General features: G+C 44.7%; 1 protein-coding gene across 5 annotated transcripts in view; it reads right to left on the bottom strand.

Moving 5' to 3' along the window:
* CIT (citron rho-interacting serine/threonine kinase) overlaps positions 1 to 24,662 on the bottom strand; it is a 171,882-nt gene that overhangs the window by 82,840 nt on the left and 64,380 nt on the right. For 4 of the 5 annotated variants that reach the window (XM_040250781.1, XM_040250783.1, XM_040250782.1 and 1 more), the window contains exon 10: positions 19,431 to 19,614. In XM_040250781.1, the coding sequence (XP_040106715.1) occupies positions 19,431 to 19,614 (184 nt within the window). Of the gene's footprint in view, positions 1 to 19,430; positions 19,615 to 20,377; positions 20,699 to 24,662 lie in introns of those variants that run through there. The other variant, XM_040250786.1, reaches the window with a different exon arrangement.

Here is a 24,662-nt window from a genome sequence, read left to right as displayed (position 1 = left end):
ATGGGATGACAGAAATAGGGTCAGAGTCAGCAAGAGACTAGAAGATGCTACATCATCGGCCGTGAAGACAGAGGAAGGAGCCACGAGCCAAGGAAACTGGACAGCCTCTAGAAGTTGGGAAAAGCAAGGAAACTGATTCTTTCCTAGAGGATATCCAAACAGTGTAGCCTCATAAACCCTGCTTCTAGTCCAGTAAAACCCATCTTGGACTTCTGACCTCCAAAAATATAAGGTAATACGTTTGCATTGCTGTGAGCCTCTAAATCTGTGGTCACTTGTTATAGGAGCCACAGGCAGCTAGCTCATACACTTACTGAGTGCTGACTCGATGTGCACAGTTCTGTCCTAAAGCAAGGCATGTTTCAACTCTTCAGTCTCCCCAGCAACTGCATAAGACAATTTATTATCTTCATTTTATAGATGAGGAAACTGAGCTTAAGTAACCTGCCACATGAGCAGGGAACCTAAGTAATCTGCCAGCTAATAAACTGTTTCTGTTGGTCCCAGTAGAGAAATGGGGTAGAAACTGAGGATGTATCAAATGTACCTCTCAGGATTTTATCACAAAAATAATGTAGTGTGGCCTCCTGAGAACAGACTAGAAGGATGCTCTCCACAAGGACACACTTCCCCACAGACATACACAGAATTCACACACCCTGCCTCATACCTAAAAGCAGTCAATTTTTGTGGGTGGAGATGACAGTTCTTATTAGGGGAAGTTTCCCTCAGTGGTCAGCACCCTGGGCACAAATGCTGAGGCTGGTGAAGTGCAGGGCCAGAGCAGTAGCCAACAAAGGTTCTTATGTTCTGAGGGATGTATGGCAGTGCCCACCACTGCTCTGTTGTCCCATCTATGTCGCTTTGGTAACAGGGTTGCAGGAGCTGGTTGTCAGTGAGCACTGGTATCTTACCAGCAGGTCAAAGTTCTGCTTTCTGGTGCCCCACACCCTACTTCCCTAAGTAAAAGAGGTCAGTTCCCTGCAGCAACTCAGCAGCTCTCTCTCCCTGCAGCTCCTGGCCGGACGACAAGGGCTGGCATGATGGTGCTGGCTCACGAAACCTCAATGACAGCTCCCAGTACACACTCTAGGGCAGCCAAGTGAGTTGACACCCAGAGTCAGGCAGCACTGTTCAAAATCTGACTTTGTAACTCACTCACCATGTGAGCTCTCTGAACCTCAGTTTCCTCATCTGAATAATGGGAATAATTCTCAACCTAATTCCAAGAGTTCTCATGAGGCTTGAGATAACTCATGGGAGGTCCTTATCACTGTGCCTGGCATCTCATGGGGGTTCAATAAATGTCAACCATTCTACTATCATTGTGGTTTTATCATTACCACCCCTGCAACGGCATGAAATGCACATGCCTCACAGGCCTAAAACCCTTGCTTGAAACAGTAAAACTCAGCAGGCTGAATTTGCCCCATGCTATCATGCACATTAGAACAAATGTTGATTATTCACACAAATGGGCAATGGGAACTGAAATCCAGAAATAAATTTTTTTTTAAATCTCACTTTGGGATAAAAATTTTAACCAAGTTCTGCTCCTCTAACTGGCCTATTTTCTACCTAAATTCAGTCAAAACACATACAAACACAAATTTACTTTTTTTAAAAATCTGAGATGAAATGGGTTGCTTGAAGGTATGGCCTTGAGTTCACTTTGCTATTTCTTCCTGATGTTATTCTGGTGGGTAGTTTGGAGAAGACGACCCAGACCACCAAAGGAGGGAAGGATGACCCATAGACAGGGCTCTTCTTAGTCCTTCAGTCATCAGGAGTCACACACATGTCACCAAGTCACCTGCACTGACATCAGTCAGGGATGACAAGAGGTCACAGCTCTCTAGACCTGAGCGCTGAACCAGCACCCTTGAAGAAAAACAATAGCATGGGTGTACGATGATGGGAGGGGAGTTGGCTCTCAAGACTCAACGACAAGTGGAGGGCAGGCTCCAGAGGAGTATAAAGTGCACCCCTGTGGGTACAAAGTTCATTGCTATTCACCCAAAAAATGAGTGTTTCTAGGTCACTTGTTAATGGGGCCCAGAATCAGGGAGATGCTCAGGCCCTCCCTCTGCCAGCAACCACGGGAGATGACACACCAGGTGGGAGATGACACACCAGCCTCTCCCCATCACCTAAGGTCCAACTCCCTCATTCTGCTAATTTGATGCTTGACAAATGTTCACTATTTAGCCATTCTAAGTACAGCAATTAAGGACTCTTCAGAATAAAGGTGCTAAAAGAAATCTTTTTTTTTTTAGAATAAAAATTACATCAAAAAAAAAAAAGCTATGGTAAGTCCACTGTGACTTAACTCAGCTTGTAGCAACAATCCCATAAACGGTCATGGGGTTGGAGGATGAGGCTGGGGGGTGAGGACAGAAGGGGGAACGGTCACTGCAGCTTTCTAGAATGCCCCTGGTCTTTAGCTCGGCTACACATTAGAATCACCTGAAGAGCTTTTTAAAAATTACTGATGTCAGGCCATCCCTGGTGGTCCAATGGCTAAGACTCTGGGCTCCCAAAGCAGGTTCGATCCCTGGTTAAGGAACTAGATCCCACATGCCACAACTAAGACCCAGAGCAACCCAATAAATAAATAAAATTATTGATGTCAGGCAGTAAAAACACTTCGTGTGACACTACAGTGGTGGATACATGTTATTATGTGTGTGCGTGCTCAGTCGTGACTGATTCTTTATGACCCCATGGACTGTAGCCCACCAGCCTACTCTGTCCATTGGGTTTCGGAGGCAAGAATACTGGAGTGGGTTGCCATTTCCTCCTCCAAGGATCTTCCCGACCCATAGAAAGTACACCACCAAGAGTGAACCCTAAGGTACACAGGGACTCTGGGTGATAATGACATCTCATTGTAGGCTCATTCTGGTGGGGGATGTTGATAATGGGGAGGCTGTGCATATGTGGGGGTAGGGGCGAACGGGAAACCTCTGTACCTCTTGTTAATATTGCTATGAACCTAAAACTGTTCTTAAAAAAAAAAGATATCCAGGGCCCAACTAGAGTAATGAAATCAGAGACAGAGAGACTGGGAGTGGGGCCCAGGCAACGCCATTTTTATTAAGCTCCCGAGTGAGCTTAATGTACAGACAGGCATGAGAACCATGGTGCTAATTAGAAAAAAGTGTCTGTGATTTAAGGTCCAGGTATTCAAAGTTCACAACTTGGCCACCCCCAGTATTTGGTTCCTGGTGACACTTTGGCCAGGCAATTTATTAATGGTGCATTTTGGTCATTCTTTGAATAGAAACACAGTTTTGAAGTTAATCATGGTGAGCAATGAGTTTCAAGAAAATGTATAGATTTCAGACAATGATTAAAGACCATTCTTATCCCCTCATTCTTAATAAGTCAATATACCATTTCCTTGAATTTCTAAGAAGGAACTATATTAGCGAGAGGTATGGCTTAACGTATTTGCATTCTATTTATTTTTCATGTAGACACTTAAGCCAATTAAATGACTGGTGTTAATGGTAAGTAAGCTCCCAATATGTATTTCTTTCTCTGCTGGTTTAAAATCATCCTGAAAAGTACCATTTCATAAAAGGTAGTAATATTTAAAGAGCTGATGCTACTCTCGCTTTAAGAGAAGGAAAGTATAAAAAGTCCTGTAATTGGCTGTAACTCTAAAGTTATGAGAGATGCGGACAGAATTGCTGTAAAGAAATTATATATTTCTGCTGACCATGAAATGGGACATGATCTACCTGCTAACTTAAGAATTGCCAGAATTCTCCGTTCTCAAAATTCTCAAACTTTAACAGACACAGGCATGCCTTGTTTTCTTGTGTTTTTTTTTTTTTTTTTGCTTGATTAAACTTCACAGATACTGAGATTTTTTACAAAGAGAAAGTCTGTGGCAACCCTATGTTAAGCAAGTTTATTGGCATTTTTCCAAGAGCATTTGCTCACTTCCTGTCTGTCACATTTTGGTAACTCTCACAGTTTTCAAACATTTTCACTATATTATTTTGTTTGTTATAGTGGTCTATGATCAACGATCTTTGATGTTACAATTGTAACTTGTTTGGGTCACCACAAATCATACCTATATAAGACAGTGAACTTAATAAATGTTGTGTGCATTCTGACTGCTCTCCCTACTGGCCTTTCCCAGTCTCTCTCCCTCTCCTGCTGCTGCTGCTGCTAAGTCGCTTCAGTCGTGTCCGACTCTGTGCGACCCCATAGACGGCAGCCCACCAGGCTCCCCCGTCCCTGGGATTCTCCAGGCAAGAACACTGGAGTGGGTTGCGATTTCCTTCTCCAATGCATGAAAGTGAAAAGTGAAAGTGAAGGCGTTCAGTCGTGTCCGACTCTTCAAGACCCCATGGACTGCAGCCTGCCAGGCTCCTCCATCCATGGGAATTTCCAGGTAACAGTACTGGGGTGGGGTGCCATTGTCCCTCTCCTAGGGCCTCCCTATTCCCTGAGTCACAATACTAAAATTAGCCCAATGAATAACCCTACAAGGGCCTTTAAGTGGTCAAGTGAGAGGAAGCATCACAGCTCTCTCACTTGAAGATGCAGACATAAAGAACAGACTTTTGGACACAGTCGGGGAAGGAGAGAGTGGGATGATTGAGAGAATAGCATTGAAACGTATACATTCAGTTCAGTTCAGTTCAGTCACTCAGTCGTGTCCGACTCTTTGCAAACCCATGAATTGCAGCACGCCAGGCCTCCCTGTCCATCACTAACTCCCGGAGTTGACTCAAACTCATGTCCATTGAGTCGGTGATGCCATCCAGCCATCTCATCCTCTGTCGTCCCCTTCTCCTCCTGCCCCCAATCCCTCCCAGCATCAGAGTCTTTTCCAATGAGTCAACATATACATTACCATATGTAAATCTAATAGCCAGTGGGAATTTGCTATATGACATGGGGATCCCAAAGCCAGTGCTCTGTGACAACCTAGAGGGGTGAGATGGGGAAGGAGGTGGGAGGTAGGTTCAAGAGGGAGGGGACATATGTATATCTACAGCAGAATCATGTTGATGTACGGCAGAAACCATCACAATCTTGTAAAACAATTATTCCTCCAATTAAAAAAAAATTTTTTTTTAAGCTAGAAATGATTAAGCTCCATGAGAAAGGAATGTTAAAATCTGAGACTGGCTGAAAGCTAAGCTTCTTGAACACAGTTAGCCAAGGTGTTAATGCAAAGGAAAAGTTCTTGAAGGAAATTAAAAGTGCTCCTTCAGTGAACACATGAATAATAAGAAAGCAAAATAGCCTTCCTGCTGATGTGAAGAAACTTTTAACAGTCCAGATAAATTAAACCAGCCACAGCACTCCCTTAATTAAGTCCAAGCCTAATCCAGAGCAAGGCCCTCTCTTCAATTCTGTGAAGCTAAGAGAGGTGAGGAAGCTGCAGATGAAAAGTCTAAAGCTAAGAGAGGTTGTCATGAGGTTTAAGGAAAAAAGTCGTGTCTCCATAACAAAACTACAAGGTGAAGCCACAAGGGCTGATATAGAAGTTGCAGCAAGTTATCCAGAAGATCAAGCTAAAATAATTAACTTAAAATAATAACCAACAACAGATTTTCAATGTAGACAAGCAGCCTTATACTGGAAGAAAATACCATCTAGGACTTTCATAGCTAGAGAGGAGAAGCCAATGCCTAGCTCCAAAGGATGGGCCGGCTCTCTTGTTAGGGTTTGAAGTAGCTGGTGACTTGAAGCCAATGCTCATTTCTCATTCCAAAAATCCCGGAGCCTTTAAGAATCATGCTGAATCTACTCTTTGCTGATACTATATATAAAATAGATAACTAACTAGAACATACTGTATAGCTCAGGGAACTCTACTCAAAGCTCTGTGGTGACCTAAATGGGAAGGAAATCCAAAAAAGAGCGGATATATGTATACCTAGAGCTGATTCCCTTTGCTGTACAGCAAAAAGTAACACAACATTGTAAAGCAGCTATATTCCAATAAAAATTTTAAAAATTAAAAAATAAATCTACTCTGCCTGTGCTCTCTAGAACAACAAAGCTGGAATGACAGCACATCTGTTTACACATGGTTTTAGATAGTGATTCTATATCTATTCCATAGATACCAATGCCTCTGATGGGTCTGGGCAACGTGAATTGAAAATCTTCTGGAAAGGATTCATCATTCTATTAATAGATGCCATTAAGAACATTTGTGATTCATGGGAAGAAATCAAAATATCAACATGAGCAATCAGTTTCATGAGCCGATTCCAATCCTCATGAATGACATTGAGAGGTTCAAGACTCCAGTGGAGGAAATAACTGCAGATGTGATGGAGACAGCAAGAGAACTAGAATTAGAAGGAGAGACTGTAGAGGTGTCTCAATTGCTGGAATCTCACAACAAAACTTTAACAGATTAGGAGCAGCTTCTTATGGATAAGCAAAGAAAGTGACTTCTTGAGGTGGAATCTACTCCTGGTGAAGATGCTGTGAAGACTGTTGAAATGACAACACAGGATTTAGAATATTACATAAAGTTAGTTGAAAAAGCAGCAGCAGGGTTTCAGAGGATTAACTCCAAGTTTGGAAGAACTTCTACCATGGGTAAAATGCTATCAAATAGCACTGCATGCTACACAGAAATCATCTTTGAAAGGAAGAGTCAATCACTGTAGCAAACTTCACTGTCATCTTATTTTTAAAAACTGCCACAGCCACCCCAGCCTTCAGCAAACATGACCCTGATCAGTCAAGCCATCAGCATGGAGGCAAGACCCTGCACCAGCAAGAAGGTTATGGCCCACAGAAGGTTTATACAATGGTTAGCATTTTTTAGTAATAAAGTATTTTTTAATTAAGGGATGTAGACTGTTTAGACATAATGCTATTGCACACTTAAAAGACTATGGTATACCGTAACATAACTTTTTATATGCAATGGGAAACCAAAAAATTTGTGTGACCTGTTTTATTGCAATATTCACCTTACTGCAGGTAATACTGCCATATCTCCAAGGTATGCCTGTATTTTCTGACCACCTTATAGAAGTGTAAAATAGAAAGGATATATATATACACACATATCCCTTATATATATATATATATAAGGGAGAACATAAAAGTCCTGTGATCCTGTGCAGACCAGTGGTTCTCAACTGGGCAATTTTGCCTCCAACAGGACACGTGCTAATGTCTGGAGACTTTGATTTTCATGACTAGGGATGGGAGTGCTATTAACATCAAGTGGGTAGAGGCCAGAGATGCTGCGCAACCATTCTACAACACACATGACTACTCCCCACAAAAAGAATGATCTGGCCCAACATGTCAACAGTGCCAAGCTGCAAAACTCTTCTGTGAAGGCTATCCAGTTAGGAAGTCACAGTTCCTGTCCTCAAAGAAGTAGGCGTGTAGGAGAGAAAATTAATGCCACCACCTTTGTCATCAATAATAATGCCCACTTACTGAGCCCTACATCAGGCACTGTGTTTGGTTCTTTATGGGTGACGGAACTGAATCCTCCCAAAAATCCTCTACTGCTGCTGCTCAGTCGCTTCAGTCGTGTCCGACTCTGTGCGACCCCACAGATGGCAGCCCACAAGGCTCCACCGTCCCTGGGATTCTCCAGGCAAGAACACTGGAGTGGGTTGCCATTTCCTTCTCCAATGCATGAAAGTGAAAAGTGAAAGGGAAGTCACTCAGTAAGTGTCCGACTCTTCAGGACCCCATGGACTGCAGCCTACCAGGCTCCTCCATCCATGGGATTTTCCAGGCAAGAGTACTGGAGTGAGGTGCCATTGCCTTCTCCAACAATCCTCTAAGGAGAGTATTATTAGTATCCTTTGGCACCGAGGCCAAGGAACAGCTAACCCTGTGGCCTCTACGTTCTCCTACTAACCACATTCTGATGATAGGAGTGCAGGTGAATGTCAGAAGAGCTGGGTGTTGGTTCAAAATTGGGTTCTACAAGTCATGGGAATCTCAACTCTGCTGCTTGTTGGCTGGATGGCCTTGGCAAACTGAAGAAAACTGCCACAGAGACCCAGAGGAGTGAAGTCAAAGAAGACAGGGAAATGGACCATGCAAGGGAAGGTAACTTCTACCCATGACTAGCTTCATGCAATGCTGGGAGGGTGACTCCAAGCCCAGGACAGCTTAGGAACCCAAGAACATCCATATCCCAGGGCAGTCCAAAGCCACCTCCCAGAAAGGGTTCATTTCACGTACAAGAGCAACTCTTCCTCCATCATTTGGTGGCTCGGGGGTGGGGGTGGGGCAGTGAGGGTGGGGTAATTAAACAGGAAACAATACAGACTTTAGAGGCCCAGGTTGGTTCATGCTCTAGGCTCGATGCTAATAAAAGAACATGCATCCTGCCCACACATTGCTTGCCTACTCCTCCTGGCCACATCTCTGATACACAGCCAGTTGTCCCCATGGAGAGAAAAGGCACTTCTGAGCAGAGGGTGCATGCAGCCACCCACCCACACACAGCAGTGCTGTCTCTTCAAGCACGAAGCCAAGTTTGGGTTTTCCTTTTTTTTCCAGATTCTATTTTCTAGAAAAATTTACTCTGAAATCAACATCTCTTCCCAATATACACATCTGCTTTGTAATTATAGAGACCCAAGGAGTATTAATAGAGGTAGTGGTGTATGACACAGAGGGAAGGTTGGGCTTGGTCATTATTGCTGCAGCAGAGAGAATATTTTCTTAAGATGTGTTTGATGTGACCTAAAAATTGCTTTTACATGTAACCTCAACATTTAAGGAAAATGGCAAAATGCAGTTTTCTTGATGTCTATAAATAACTCCCATAACACACACAAATATATTTTTTTCTTAATAAACTATCAAAATAAAACTTCATATCAAAAAATACAATCTGTACTTCCAACCTAAAAAGAAGTGTATGTGTTGAGTTCTCTCTAATCACTACAGTAATAATTAAGATCATGTTTAAACACCAAGCCATCCATTTATTTCCTTGGGAAGATGACCTCAAGTCTACAAGACATGCCTCCAAATCACAGATCACAAATCACAGATATCCTTGAGATAACCAAGAATGGATAGTGGAGGCTAAAACGAGGGAATCAAAATTAACTCAGCCATGGGCTCTACCTTCATTGTGGCCAAAGGCACTAAAAATACATGTGAGCGCAAGATGCAATATGGTGCAAAAAATAAAACACTCATCAGCATTCTGTTCCAAAAATGTATTGGCTTTTAAGATTGAGCATTCTGAAATTTATGAACTAACTTTAAAAGCTCATTTTAAAATACACACTGGTGTCCAACATGAACACTTAGAAATACAACATTCCCTGCCTCAACCCAATCCATGGATTCAGTTACCCATGGTCGACTGTGGCCCAAAAATATTAAGTGGAAAATTCTAGAAATAAACAATTTATAAACTTTCAACTGAGCACTGAGATGAGCAGTGCTCTGTCCCGCCCAGGATGTGATTCATCCCTTTATCCAGTCAATCCATGCTATATACGCTACCCGCTAGCTGACTCGGCTATGGGATCAACTGCCGAAACATCACAGTGCTTGTGTACAAGTAAACCTTATTATACTTAGTAATGGCCCCAAGGCCCAAGAGTAGTGATGTGGCAATTCTGATATTCTCTTACTGTGCCTAATTTATAAAGTAAACTTCATCATAGGTATGTATGTATATACAGGGGGGAAAGCATATAGATAGGGTTCAGTACTATATGCTGTTTCAAGTGCCCACTGGGGGTCTTGGAATGTATTCTCAGCAGGTAAGGGGGAACTACTACCCCCAAAATACCACTCTCCTAAAAAGCTGCTTCTGAATTTAGCTACCTTTGGGGCTTGCCAAACCCCCTTGCCAACCCCCACACACACCCCATACACACACACATACACAAAGCAGTGGTCTCCAGTTGAATTCCAGCATATGCTTTGGAATCATTTATTAAAATTTGTGTCATTAATAAAAGCATAGTTATATGATTTCTAATATGGTCCCCATCTCTAAGCCAGTGCCTAGCTCTGCAGGTTAATTTCACTGGCATGCTACCACCTCCTGCCTGGATGGCTGCAGTAATCTAACTCTTCTCCCTGAAGCCAACTCTGCTCATCTTCCTATCCACCAAATAATGATCAGAGGGCCCCTCTGCACAATGAGAACCAGATCCTCCACATACCGACTCAAAGTCCTGCAAAGGTTTCCTGCTCATCACAAACACAGCAAGATCCAAAACCAAAGACCCTGCCTATCTCTTCTCAGACCACATGCCCCATGTATGGTGAAGCTCTGGCTACTCCAGCAAGCTTGCTGTTCACTGGACACCCACAAGCTTGTCCCGGCCTCGGAGACAAAAGTGCTGGTTCCTAGCCATTCCCCACCCAGGTTCAGATTTCTTCACAGCACTCCCAACCATCTGAAAACTTTCTTATCCATGAGCTTACTTATCCTCTCTCTGTCTCCCTGCACAGAATGTTAGCTTTGTGAAGGCAGGGACCTTATCTGTCTTGCTCAGCCATGCCACAGGCTTAGAACTATCTATTTGCTGAATGAACAAATAAACAAATGAATGAAAGATGTGTCAAGCAATTCTGTGCCCTGGGCGGTCTCAGTTTAAAGGTCTCAGTGGGACAAAGAAACCCAAAATAAGAAATGCATCAAATCAACACTGGCTTGGGAAAGCTCTCTGGTCCTTGCACGGGAGGTGCTCAGCATTGGTTCTGGGACAACAACGTCATAAGCATACATGCTCTGTCCCATCCAGGGGACGCTCTAGCACTGTAGGAGCAGGACTGAGTGACCCCCAGGCTGAACACAGTGCACGTCCATCTCCCCCAGCACCAAGTTCCAGACCCTAAGGGGAGTAGGTCCTATCAGGAGCCTGGGGTGTGTTTTACAAAGGGTACAGGTTTAACTAATACATCACGGGCTCCATTCTGAGTAAAAACTTGGACGGAGATATCAGGACATCTGTCAGGCACCCCTATGGAGCCTGATTGTCTCAATGGGCAGAAACCAGCAAGATGTCTTCATAAAGAGAAGCGAGGAAGAGAAGAGAATCCAAAGCACCCATGGGCCCATCTTCACCCCTAACTAAAAACAGCAAACATGAAATGACCACTCACTGTGCTCCTGGCACTAACACTATACGCTCTGAGTGACCCCACCACAAACCGAGCACACAGGCAACAATAACCCCCACTTTCTACAGAAGGAAGAACTGAAGCTAAGAGGTTAAATGCCTTGTTCACACAGCTAGTGGGGCGGGGGGAGCGGGTAGAGTCTATATCCACCTGACCCCAAAGCCTAGACTTGCAACAAGTGTGCAACGGTACGTCCTGCAAAACAAAGAATGCTAGCCTCCTCTGCTGGCTCAGTAGTAAAGAATACACCTGCCAACACAGGGGACACAGATTCCATCCTTGGTCCAGGAAGATCCCACGTGCCTCAGAACAACTAAGCCTGTGCTCCACAACAAAAGCAGCAACGGCGATGAGAAGCCCAAGCACTACAACTGCAGAGCAGACCAACTAGAGAAAAGCCCAGGGAGCGACAGAGAGCCAGTGCAGCCAAAACAAATAAACAAACAGACACTGCTTATATTAGCTCTAAAGTTACAGCTGGGAGAGATGGCCATCCTCTGCCACACGCATGGCAAGTGAACTTGAGTAGTAATCCAAGCTTCTTGGTCAGTTTCCTTCTCTGTAAAATTATGGGTTACTGCTGGAATTAAACGAAAATGTTTGTCGACCCCTTAGAAGAATGTCTGGTACACTGAATTCTCAGTAAAGTCAACTCTTTCACCTTTATTATTAGGCTAATCCATTGATCCCACACAATCTAACAAGGCCAGGGTTGTTAGAGGCAGGGCAGTGTAGTGGTACAGCCTGTGTGTCTAAGTCTCAGATCTGTAACTACCTACAAAATCTTGCTGAGCCTTGGTGTCCTCCTCTGTAGGATGGGAATAATACAGCCACCTCACACAGTTACAGTGAGATTGTGAGGACTTAATGAAATAAACGTGAAGAGCCATTCAGCACAGTTCTGGGCACACAACAGATGACAGCTTCCATGAGCAGCTGTATACCCTGTGCAGAAGAATTGGCATAATCCTTGACCACTTTTAATTTCATTTGACAAATGTTCATTGAAGGCCTGCCAGAGGCAAGGTCCTATTTCATGCAAAGGATGGAAGACATGGTCCCCATGCTCAATGAGGGTTGAGGAGCTTGGCCAAAATAGTGTACAAAAAGGGGTGAGTGAGAAGGCAGGCTGGGGTCTTGGCACACCAGGCATAGAATGCCAAGTTCGGGAGTGGTCATTAATTCTGTGCACATAGTGATGCTACAAGGTCTGAGCGGGAGAATGACATCATCCAACTTGTGCTTTGGGAGAATTCCACCCTCTGTAGAGGATAGATTAGACCAGGGAAAACCAGAGGCAGATGAATCAGTCAGGAGGCTACTGCAATGGTCCAAGCAAAACTCAATGAGTGGTGGCGGTGAGGACAGAAAAAAGGGCATATACGCAAGAGGTGCAACTTTAAAAACTTGGCAATAGATGAGACGGTGGGGGAGATGAAAAACAGTTTAAGATGACTCAGTTTTCTTGCCTAGAAAGGTAGAAAAAGTGGTAGTTTCTTAAATGAGATGAGGAAAACAAAACTGCTGCCAAGTGGCTTACTGAGTGAGCAAGTGAGTCTGTTGGCGACAAGGATGTTGAGATGCTAGTAGGACATCCTGGTGGTGATGAATAGGGCACAAGTGGAGGAAGTCCATGGGCAGGAGAGAGTTACAGCCAGAGGACTGAGTGAGATCATCCAGAACAGGCGAAAAAGACAATGAAGGTGGAGTTTAGGGGACAATGCAACATTTCAAGGGCCTGAAACAGCCATGGAAGAGTGAGAAGGGCAGTGAAGTGGAAGGAAGGGAAAACCAAGTTCCCATAATGCAAAAGGGAAGAAAGTTTCAGACACATGAGCCAACTAATGGCATTACGTGGGGAGAGGGGCAGAAACCACTAAATTCAGTGGTTGGTAGAACAGTGATTTCCATAAAGGTGGAGAGGTTGGAAAAGAGGCATTGAGTGTAGGCTATTCTTTCAGGAAGCCTGTCAGAGAAAGGAAGGTGAGAGAGGTCAGGAGGCGCAAGACAAATAAAACAGAGAGAAGCAAGAGAAATTCTCTTAGGAGAAGGGACAGTTGCCAAACTGGCACTGGGATTGGGAACATACAGCACCATTTAGTCAATTACTGTCTTCTTAAGGGATCCGAGGCAACCATGCAAATCAGTATGTGTAGGCCAGCAAAAAAATGCATTCGACACATCTTCTGGAGTCTAATCTTCGGGACTGGGCTGGGATCATTTGGATTGGATTTCCTAAAGGTATCTTTAAGACAAATGAGAAGGCGGCAGAATGGTCCTGCCAGGCTTGCGAGGCAGGCACGCACAGTCTAAATAGAGAACAGAATAAGGCAAGAACAAGATGTGCTTGACTAAGAGAGAGAAGAAATTAAGCAAGAGGAGAAAACCCAACACAATAACATGGAGGCAAGGGTTAGGCACCTGGCCGAGAGGACAGAAGAGTGGAAACAGCACAGAGCACTGTCCGTGTCCATGGCAGTTCCATGGGTGGAAGCTAGGGAGGGTTCTGTAACTGATTTGGGAGGTACAGATGATGCAAGCCTTCACGAACCAGAGCAGATTCTGCTACTGTTCAAACAATCAAAACACAGGTAAGGCTGTCTGCCATGGGGAGGAAGCAAGTGCAATGACAGAGGTGGGAAGGAACAAAGTTTTTAAGGGAAGGGCCCCCCTCACCAAGTATTTTAGTAAAAAGTAAGTAGGACTGATTGGAGAGCTCAGGCCATCTTCTGGAATAACTCTTCCCAAAATGGATAGCAGGAGGCAGTGAAATACAAAATGTAGATGTGAACAGGCATGGATCACAGAGTCATCAACAAACTGAGAGCGGCTACCCTAAAAATGATTTGGATCGATTCACCCACAATGCTTTCTGAGCAGCTTGTCTGTGATCCACCCTAAGGGAGAGTGGAGGGGAAGGTTGAACCAGTAGCCTATGCTCACAGAGCTTACACTCAAGCAAATAAGAACTCTCAGGGAGAGAATGTGTGTGCATGTGTTCATGCACACACACACACACACACACGCGCGCGCGCGCGCGCGCGCGCCAGGCGAGAGCCTCTAAATGAAAAGAGGAAGAAGTCATGAACATCCAAGAGCTATGCAGCCTACCTACTTGACAAACTCTCAGAAACTGAGAGCCCATCAGTTCTCATCGCACCCTGTCCCACCGCCACCGTTCAGTCACTACCCACGACAGGCATCTGCTTCTGACAAGCATGTGAACCTGGGGACCCCATACCTCTGTCCCTATTTCTCATGTACTGCATTTATTTGGCAGACTAGCACAGTGGCTAAGAGACCCTAGAGCCACCCTGCCTGGGTTCAAGTCTCGGCTGAGCCACCGAGAGCTACATGACCTTTAGTGAGTTGCTCAATCTCTTTCCATGTCTCAGTTTCCTCACGCGTAAAATGGAAATGATGATGGTGCCTTCCTCGGGAGCTGTTGTATAGTTTAAGTGAGTTAGCCTATGTAAAGTGATTGGAGCAGAGCCTGGCACAGAGTCGGTACCCTGCAAGGACGAGTGACTCTTATCTCCCTGACCAACGGAAATTCTCTCCATGTACCTCCCCACTCACCCCAATACACTGTCTTTTAAGAAGCTGACGCAAATACTCTACCTTCCATTAGTCTGCTTGTAAAGTCAATTCCAACACACCTATTTTCTGAGAGTCTATACTATCTTGTGCTCTAGGAAAACCAGGATGAATAAGCCCCAGCCTTGCCTTTCAGATCACAGCCCATATGGGGAAACCAACATTCCAACAAAGATCATCACTGGACTTTGGCAAAAACTGGGAATCGGCATTACCCATTAAGTGGCTTCCACATTAAGACTTTTTGCCTTACCGTCCTAATGCTCCTAAAGTACTTCAACATCCAGTGCTTGCATATTCTCAGTCAAGGTGTTTGTCCTGTGTCCCATGAAGTATTCCACACATGTATGCTCTGACTTGTTCAAATGGATGGGAAGGAACCCATTCTGGGGCTGGGCCTTCAAATTCTGGCCCACACCACTCCACCGCAAAAGCCACCTTTAACCTGGAGGCATATGGGAGCTGCATATCAATTTGTGGTGGATCAGGATGTTCAAGCATCTCTAGCAGAAAGTTCTCAGGGCCTGGGAAGCTGGGTTTCTGGTCTGGCATGACTTTGGACTATGATAATTATTGCTGAGTTCCTCTCATAGCTTCACGTATACAGGACATCTTTCATACAGACACTAGGGTAGTAGTAATAAAAATAACAGTGGACATTCAGTGTGACTTATCCATGAGCCGGGGACTAGATTAAGTACTTTACCTATTTCATACCATCCTCCCAACATCCCTAAGAGGCAGGTATCTCATTTTCAGTTGAAGAAAGTGACATGAAAGAGGCCCCAGTAGAGCAAGCAAGAGGCACCCCAAATTGGCTCTCTGAAAATCCAGAAAGGCACTGGTGGAAGCCATTTTTCACCCTTCCACAGTATTTGGATAGCTGGTTCCAAGAATAAATTTTCAGATCCACTCAAAAGGAAAGGAAAAAGCCCTGAACCAAAAGAGAAAGCCCCCATCCTAAAAATAGCCTATTCAGACACTGTCATCCCACGGATTCCAGTCTCATCTAGATCCCATTGGTCCTCTAAGATTTCCAACTTCTCCAAAAGCATAAAACCAGCATGTGCAAAAACTAACACAAAATGTAAAACCAACTGGCTTTTTCCTTCTAGAGTTTATACTAAAGGTTTGCAGAAATGCATTGCTTCCAGGAAGAAGGAGAGGGACCTAAAAAGAAAACGCTCTATGCTGACAGAGGAGGGAGGGGAGCTGAGATCCATTATATTTTTAAACCCGTAACACACTGATTTCTGTTACTACCCCTCCATTGCAAAATTCAGGCAAACAGAGGCTCAGAGAAACAACCCAGGCACTCAGAGCTTGGGGGTTTGGTTTGGGTTATTGTTGGTTAAAAAGAAAGAGGCACCAGACACACACTCTTCAGCATGAACTTTGTCATCATTCCACCCTAGAGACAATCAGACCTAGTTTGTAGGATCTCTCCCACTCCCTCCAACTCAAGTGCAAGGAACTACCACTACCGCTCAGACTCGGAATGCTGAGATCAAGATTTTTAGTAAACTTCAGGGCTTCCCTGGTGGTCCAGTGGTTAAGAATCCGCCTTGCAATGCAAGGGACACATGTTCAATTCCTGGTCCGGGAAGATGCCACATACCATGGAGCAGCTAAGCCTGTGTGCCACAACTACTGAGCCAGCACTCTAGAGCTCACAAGCCACAACTACTGAAGCCTGAGTGCCGAGAGCCCATGCTCTGCAACCAGAGAAGACACCACAATGAGAAGCCCACACACGACAATGAAGAACAGCCCCCGCTCACCTCAACCAGAGAAAGCCCGAGTGCGGCAACAAAGACCCCACCACAGCCAAAACTAAATGAATAAATCTTAGGGGGGAAAAAAGATTCTTGTTAAACCTAAAATGATGCATTCAGTGGCTGGCTTAAAAATAGTTTGGGGTCCCAAAAAAGGATCCTAAAAAGTGATGAGCAATCACAATAATTAAAATCCCTCTGACTGCCAGAGCCTCTGTGAGAATTCCTCTTTCATTCAGCTCCACCTCTGAACATTTCATTCAGTTTAGTGGCGAGAGCTCTGGGGTCAACTCTTCCCAATGCAGTACAGCAGCATCTGCAGTTTCCCCAGTGGTGTGAAGAGTGAGTGACAGCACAGGTAACCAACGTGTGCAAACAAATACCTGTGATGCTGAGACAGGGATGGAGGGAGAAGAAAATCTCAGAGAAACCCCAGGTCCCTGGTGGCAATGATGGCCTCTCCAGAAAATGTCCCCCTCCCACCTCCAAATGAATTTTCTAACGATTATATGTTATCAAAACTTCAGGGGCTTCTAAGTAATGTCAGCACTGCATCTTTTCTGAATTTCTGATGATGATGATCCAATACATCCAGGGTCACCTATGCCCAACAGGTGGGGTGAATTTCTAAAATGATGTTGTAGGTTTCACCCATAGTGTCCCTGGCCAAATAAATAAGCCCAACAGCAAGATCACATTAGAAGATGAAAGGAAATCCTTCTGATTCCATTCCCAAATCACCATGGAAAGGGCACTGATCCACACCACCCACCCACCGACAGGAATACTTCAATTACATCGTCTAGATAAGTAATACATGGTTTTGTTTGCATGGACACTTTAATGAGGATCTTGTTTAAGCATCTGTTATGGGCATGGACGGAAGCTCATTTTATGCTCTAGAGATATATTTTGAACTACCAAAGGTGAAACAGCATTATCTTCAAATACAATGAGCAATATAAACACAGTCTGAGAGAAAGGATCGTGAGTAAATGAAATCCACAAATATTTATCGAGTGCCTGGGCCTTAATACTGAGATGCCCCTGTTGGAGAGCTCCCTTAACCGAGCCTTCTGTGAGAAGCAAAAAGATGCAATTACAGTCTTCCTGAAAAATAGGCTATTAATCACACACTGCTTCAGATTAATTGCAACGCCTGAGAGCCCCCACATCATTTTGCCTTTGCCCCTGAAATCTCATCCCCTCAAGTCCTTCCTGGTTTTTCAGATCACTGGTTGGCACCCCAAGCAAGCTTTCTTTCTGACCTGGCTAGCCCACTGGTGACCAGAACTAGAACTCTCCACGAACCTCTGTCCAGTCCAACGGGTGACCTTCAGTGCGCTGTGTGTGTCAAGGTTAAGCTGCCCACTAACTATGCATCCTTTAACAGCAGGCCTCCAATTCTGCCCTGCTCTTCGATGCCAGTGCAAAACCTCCCAGCCCTGCTGGGCCGTTTCAAACCCATCTGATGGCACATTCAACAGCTAGTGAGCTTTCTGCTTCTTCTCCTATGATCCAGATTGCTTTGGGGCTGCAGAGCAAATTAGCCAGCAAGGTACAGCCACCACTACCAAAATCCAACCCCGAGTTTTAATGCAAGCCCCCAGGGAGGAAGGAAAGAAGGGTCACCTCGGTCTCTTTCAACCCAAACAGCTCTCTCAAATTCTACTGCAGCCCACAACCCTACATCTCATCAAGTGCCCAGTTACCCCCCAGATGTCTGAAATCTTTTCAGGAACAATTACTGTCAAAATAGCACCCATGGGGAGACACCATCCAAGAACCCACATGACATCCCTTCAAATTGATATCGGAGCTATAAGCACAACAAATCGGGAATAAATGCTGCCAAGATAAAATCAAATTCTGCTTGTTTTCTAGGTGGGCAGCCACTGATCACCCAACATTACCCCAAGAGCCTCCAAATCAGGGAGCTGGGGCTTCAGGGGGCATAATACAATCTGGTTCAAGACCTTCCAGGGGAACTCACACCCCTGAACACAACATGCCATCGGATCATGAGAACGAAGCAAGACACTGAGCTCTGACATCCACAGAAGCTACTGCATTTCTGACAAATATCCAGGAGGTTGGAAGCCAGGGACCCCCTCCCGCCATCTCCAACTGCCAAGCGCTGGACTAACACATTTTTCATTAGCTTTTTTCAAGAATGGAGAAAGACCGATCGTGTCAAGAGGCTGACAGTGATATTTATACTTCCATTTCCTAGTCTCCTGGTCTGTTTTTTTCCCCCGTGAAGCCCAGTTTCTGTGAATCAATGACTCGGCTACATCACACGCCCGCCCGGTGGCTCACGGTAACGGGGCTCCCTCTGGCCACCAGTGCTCTGCCGGCTCAGAGGCTAGCAGATCCTGGATCTTGCAGCAGACTTTGAGCTGAGCTGAGCACCATCCCTCCGTCAGGGCTCTGGTACAGCCACTTGCAGCTCAGCTAACCCCATCAGGAAACCCTTACCTCATGAAAAACAGATTTTAGGATTCTTTCAACACTGCCAAGATAGCAACCTCCATCTACCCACCTGAGAGACAGAGGGATACACAGATGGATAAATAGACAGCTCAGCTCAGCCCTGTACATTTCTCCCTTCACCGAGGATCTGCACTGCTAGGTATCTCCCACTGTCTCCTCCCCTCTAAAGAAGACCAAAGACTGAAAAACTAACCCAAAGTACCCAGCTGACAATTACGATGCTATGAACAGGAAGAGGTACAGGAAAATGAGAAGACGAACAGTCTATCCCACCAAAGCCCAACCAGGTAAATTGCTCTTCAAATGCAGACTGATTAACAGTTTTCCTCCACCACACTCCCCCCACCCTGCTGCCGCCACCACCACCACCACCACCACCTTTGGGCTCTACGCCTTGTATCAATGCAGGTCCCTTAGAAAAGTCAAAATTTCACTTACTCAGATCTACCAAGAATTCCCAGTGCCTTGCTATACGAAAACCCCACAAACGGCAGTTCTTCGCCCGAGAAACCTGAGGGGTTCAGCTGGCACGGAGAGGATGAAACCCACGAATTCTTCTCTGGTTCATCAAAATTGGAGGTGTCATCATCAGACTTGAGGGTGGGAACGAAGGGGGGAGGAGCTGGTTGAAGAAAAAACAAGAAGGGGGTGGGGGGGAGAGAAAAATTCAGACGGATTCAACAGTGTTGCGGAGAAGAAAATCGTCTCACTCCTTCGGCGTTCCTGATGGCACTGCAGCGCCTGCTTTCAATCTCGCTCACACACAGGCAGACCCAGCCTCTGCTCCGCTCTTACAGCAACAAGAGCTTAACCCCTTCCCTGCCAACATGGCCACCAACCCGCAGACGGGCTGCCTTTCCTGCTGAGGGAAACTGAAGGGTGAACTCAAACAGGTCACTTGGTAGAACAGAAAGAAAGCACTTGGGGAACTCCTTGCTGATATTTCCAGAAGGCTGCTATGGAGCATCAGCTGGCTGGTGCTGGCATGCCAGATGAACCTAAACCTATTTATTTCCTCTTCCAGACAGATCTAAATCATTCACACTTAGTGCTAATCATTGGGATAAGATAGAGTTTCTACATTTCGGGGATTAGCCGGAGTGAGAGGAAGGAGGGGCAGGAGAGGGGGTTTGAGAGGTATGTAACTCGCGTGAGGATAGCACTGCAGTCTAGCCCATTCATATCCGGATGAGTATACTCGCAGCTCTTATGGACCACTTTTTTTTTTTTTTTTAAGTTCATTATCCCTCCTTCCCAACTCGATCACGCCCCATGAATCCACTGCAGTTTAATCAGCATAATGAAATGCCAGCCAAATAAAGTTCTTCCCGGTGATGTACGGCACCCCTGCGCGCTGACGGTGTGGATGGACAGCTGCGTCCTACCTCGTTAAGGCATGATTCCCAGCTAGGAACGTCCTACATCTTCTCCGCCTCCTGCGGACCTACTAAGCTCTCTCAGTCGGGGAGGTGGACACTGGTCCATCAGTCACCAGGAGGCTGCCCATTGTGGTGGGCTCCCGGGGGTGCAGCCGGCCAGAAGCGTTACCATGGCTGCAGGCTGAAGCGTCTGTGGTAGGCAGGCTGGGTGAGCAGGCGAGCTGGGCATCACATCCCCCGCAGTGCAGGCTTCATGCTCCCCGCTCTGGGCGTGCTCTGGCAGTAACCCCACCTGGCTGCCTGCGTGGCAGGGGCCAATGCTGATCTGAGCGACAGAGCAGCATGAGTCACGGCCAGAGCTCTCGAGAGCGCCCCCTAGGACAGCTGCCACAGCCCTTCCCTGGACCAGGCTGCTTTTTTAACTCCTTGTTTTCTAGACAAAGCTTAGTGCCAGAGAGGAGCAGCAGTCTGTTTTCCACTTACAGACTCCAAAGAATCTGGCTGTTTCCAAAGTTCCTCAGTGACAACAACAACATGGGAAGCAGCAGGCAGCATCGGGAAGGAGATAGAGCAGTGAAGGGATGTGGAGCGGGGAGGAGATGAAGCCAGAATGAGGAGGTGTGGCAGCTCCCAGGAAACGCAAAAAGGACATTCTCAGGGTTTCAGGTGCACTGAGATGTGGTAGCAGACTGAAAGCGTCACATGTGCTCTTCCAGAAAATGATTCCACGCCCCCAAGCTCTCAGAGAACTTAAACCTTCCCTGTAATGTCAGAACCTACCTGCCTAATACTTTAAAAATTAGGTGATGGAAAGAAAAATTATTGAATGCTTCAGCCCCCCTCCCATATGTACTTTCCATCAATATGGGCTCAAATCCAATTGGATTTCCATTACCCAATATCTTTTTTTAAAGAAAAAAAAAAAAAAACAGTTTTTAATGGAAATTATATTTCATGAGGACAGAAGTGTCCCATCCCAAAATCAGGAAACTCAGATAAAGACTGAGGAAATATATGGAGAGAAATTTGAAGATGGTATTAATATGGAAGCATCATGGTTGGTGGCACATACTTTGACTAAGTGGGTTCAAACCCCAGCTCTACCACTTACCAGCACTGTGACCTTGGGAAAGAAAGTCCCTTAACCTCTCTGACCCTCAGTTTCAACATAGAGAAAACTCCCTCAAAGGGCTGTTAGGAGGTTTAAATGAAAGACATCTCTATAAAGTGTTACTGGCACAGTTTTTTGTATATAATAAACACTCCATACAGACTACCTGCTATTATTCTCGCCCACATGACACAGATGTTTATGGCAGACCCTATGGTTACAAGGCTAGTGGGATACAGCAGAATCGGTGTTGAGTATGCGTCTCTCCTGCACAGGCACAGGCACACTCACACATGTTTGTGTTAATCATTTCATTTCATTCTTAGCAGAAGTTTAATTCCCTTTCTACTATATCCTAATTTATCTTTGGGAGACTGAAATAGAATTTCTGAGTGAGGAGTATGATTGATATAGGGGCAGGAGCCACCCTCTGTGAAACAATTACAACTGAGAAATTCTGTACTATGAAATAAGATCCCTCTTTAAACTCCATCAGGCTCAAGGCTAGCCTGTGTAGTTCAGATTAGATCAAGGGCCAGGGAAGCTTCAATAAGAGGGAGAAGTCAACATGAAATACCCCCACTGGTAACAGGTGAGAAATTCACAGGACAGATGAAAAGCCAAGAACGTCAGCCTTTAGGCAGGTAGTCGGTTGGCTAAAACGGGAAATGCTGAAAAGAGGGGCTTCCAGGAGCCCCATTTGGGCAGGGAAAAGTATCATAGCCTCAAGCAAAGAGAACTGGGAGAACTGGAAATTCTCAGCCCACCGGAAAATGATGGATGTTCACCCTTGTCCAGAGCCCTTTAGGGGGAAAGAAACAGCACAGCTATTAAAACTGTAGCCCCAGAGAGGGTGTCTGTATTTACAGTACCCTACATGGTGTGAGAACCATAAGCCAAGAAATTATCACCAGTATTGGTCCATGATCCATTAGGGTACTGGCAGATTAAGTGGAGAAATATTTGTAGGGCAACATTCACAACCCAGGGCACAACCTAGAAGGCAAGATTCCTTCTCTCTCTCTTTCATTCCCATACATAACATACATACACACACACACACACACCCCACATACTCTCTCAACTAGAAATGAGTTCACAATAAAAAAAGTAAAAATCAATAACTAACATAACAAGGAAAAAGAAACCACCCAAAATACCATGAAGGAGCAGCGGCAGATACAAGAAATGGGAGAATTAACCCCCCAAAAACTGCAGATAAGAGAACAATCTAAAATGGACCATAAAATAAATTTTCGTTCATTATCAAAATAAATGAGCAAAAATTCTAATAAAAGAACAAGATATGCTGAAGAAAAGACAAAGCACATTTGAAAAGAACCAAATGGAACTTCTAAAAATGAAAAATATGATTGCTGAATTTAAAGTTTAAAACTCACTGTTAAACAGACACAGCTACAGAGAAAATTAGTGAACTAGCAGTAGGACCTGAGGAAATCACAAGGAACCATGTTTCACAAGGTGTGATCTGTAGACTGACAGCATCATCAGGGAGTTGGTTAGAAATAAAGAATCACAGGCCTTACCCCATGATTGATTAATCAACACTTGCATTATAACAAGATCCCCAGGTGATCTGCAAGAACACAACAGTTGGAAAAGTGCTCATATAGAATGCAATACACAGAGACAGAGACAGGAGAAAAAGAACAAGAAGGTTCAATGCACCTCTAATATGAGCATCAGAAAGAACAGAGAACTAGCTCAAAATCTGGATGACATGGACTTCCCTGGTGGCACAGTGGTTAAGCGTCTGCCTGCCAACACAGGGGACGTGGGTTCAATCCCTGCTCCGGGAAGATTCCACATGCTGCAGACAAACTAAGCCTGAGGGCTGCAAGAACCGAGCCTGTGCTCAGCAATAAGAGAAGCCACACGATGAGAAGCCCATACATAGCAACAAAGACCCACGACATCTAACATAAATTTTAAAAAAATTTTAAAAAAAAATCTGGATGACAGATTTTAAAACACTGTATAAGCCGAAGACTACCAAGTATATGACCACATCTGTATCAGGCTTCCCTGGTGGCTCAGTGGTAAAGAATCCACCTGCAAAGCGGGAGGCCTGGGTTCGATCCCTGGGTGGGGAAGAGCCCCTGGAGAAGAGAATGGCAATCCACTCCAGTATTCTTACCTGGGGAATCCACATGGACAGAGGAGGCTGGCAAGCTGCAGTCCATGGGGTTGCAAAGAATCGGACACAACTGAGCGACTAAGCACAAACATATGTTGGGGAGAGGGGCTAATTCTCCTCTTTCTTATAACTATTGGAAAAAGTCCCTTTTTTTTTGATCCTCATACAAAATTTTTTTTTTGCTTTAAAAAGGTATTCATTGGTCAATGAAATCACTGGATTTGCACCTACACTGATGGAAGTATACAATGTACCTAAGAACACTGCACAGTGCCAGGCACTGAGCAGGTACACAATAAATACATGCTGAATAGATATATAATTAAACAATTAGAAAATAGCTCTTGCAAGGAGAGTACCTGGCATAATACAGGCCATGAAGAAGCTACTATATGTTTGAGTTAAATGAAGAGGCTTTAAAAGTAGAGATTGTTCTGTCTGAAAAATATGTTAATGAGTACTTATATTAATATTTCCTGATAGAGCATTCATCAATTCACCCCCACTGCCTGTGCTCACTACATTCAATAATGGCCAATAAGAAGTCATATATTAACATCTGTTTGTTGATAAAAGCCACTAAAAAAACAGGATGAAGTCTTCCATATATATTTTTTAAATAAGTCAGCCTATGCTTGAGGTCACATCAGGGCACATTCTCTTTAATGGCAGGGGCTCCACAAGTATGTTCTGGAGGGCCTCCCTCCCACCGCCACCCAGTTATAAGATGGCAGAACAAGGCTTTCAGAAACAAAGAGCTATTTTAAGAACTGCAGTTATCTCTCTCCTATAAATCCTCTCCTTTTTTAAAAACTTGACATTCATTAGAAGCTGGGGGCAGGGTGTATTGCCTTCACAAACATTCACAAATTAAAAAAAAAAAAGAAAAGGTAAATGGATTCATCCCCTTGACCCTTCTTCTTTCTAACACATCCCACTGAGCTCCATTTATCCCATTCAAATTTTTAACTTTCCAGCATACAAAAAAAAAACCACATTAATATTAAAAATGCAAAAGATTT

This window comes from Oryx dammah, unplaced genomic scaffold (assembly GCF_014754425.2).
Source record: "Oryx dammah isolate SB20612 unplaced genomic scaffold, SCBI_Odam_1.1 HiC_scaffold_12, whole genome shotgun sequence".
In the NCBI taxonomy this organism is placed as follows: Eukaryota; Metazoa; Chordata; class Mammalia; order Artiodactyla; family Bovidae; genus Oryx; species Oryx dammah.
This window is presented reverse-complemented; position numbering and strand designations above follow the sequence as displayed.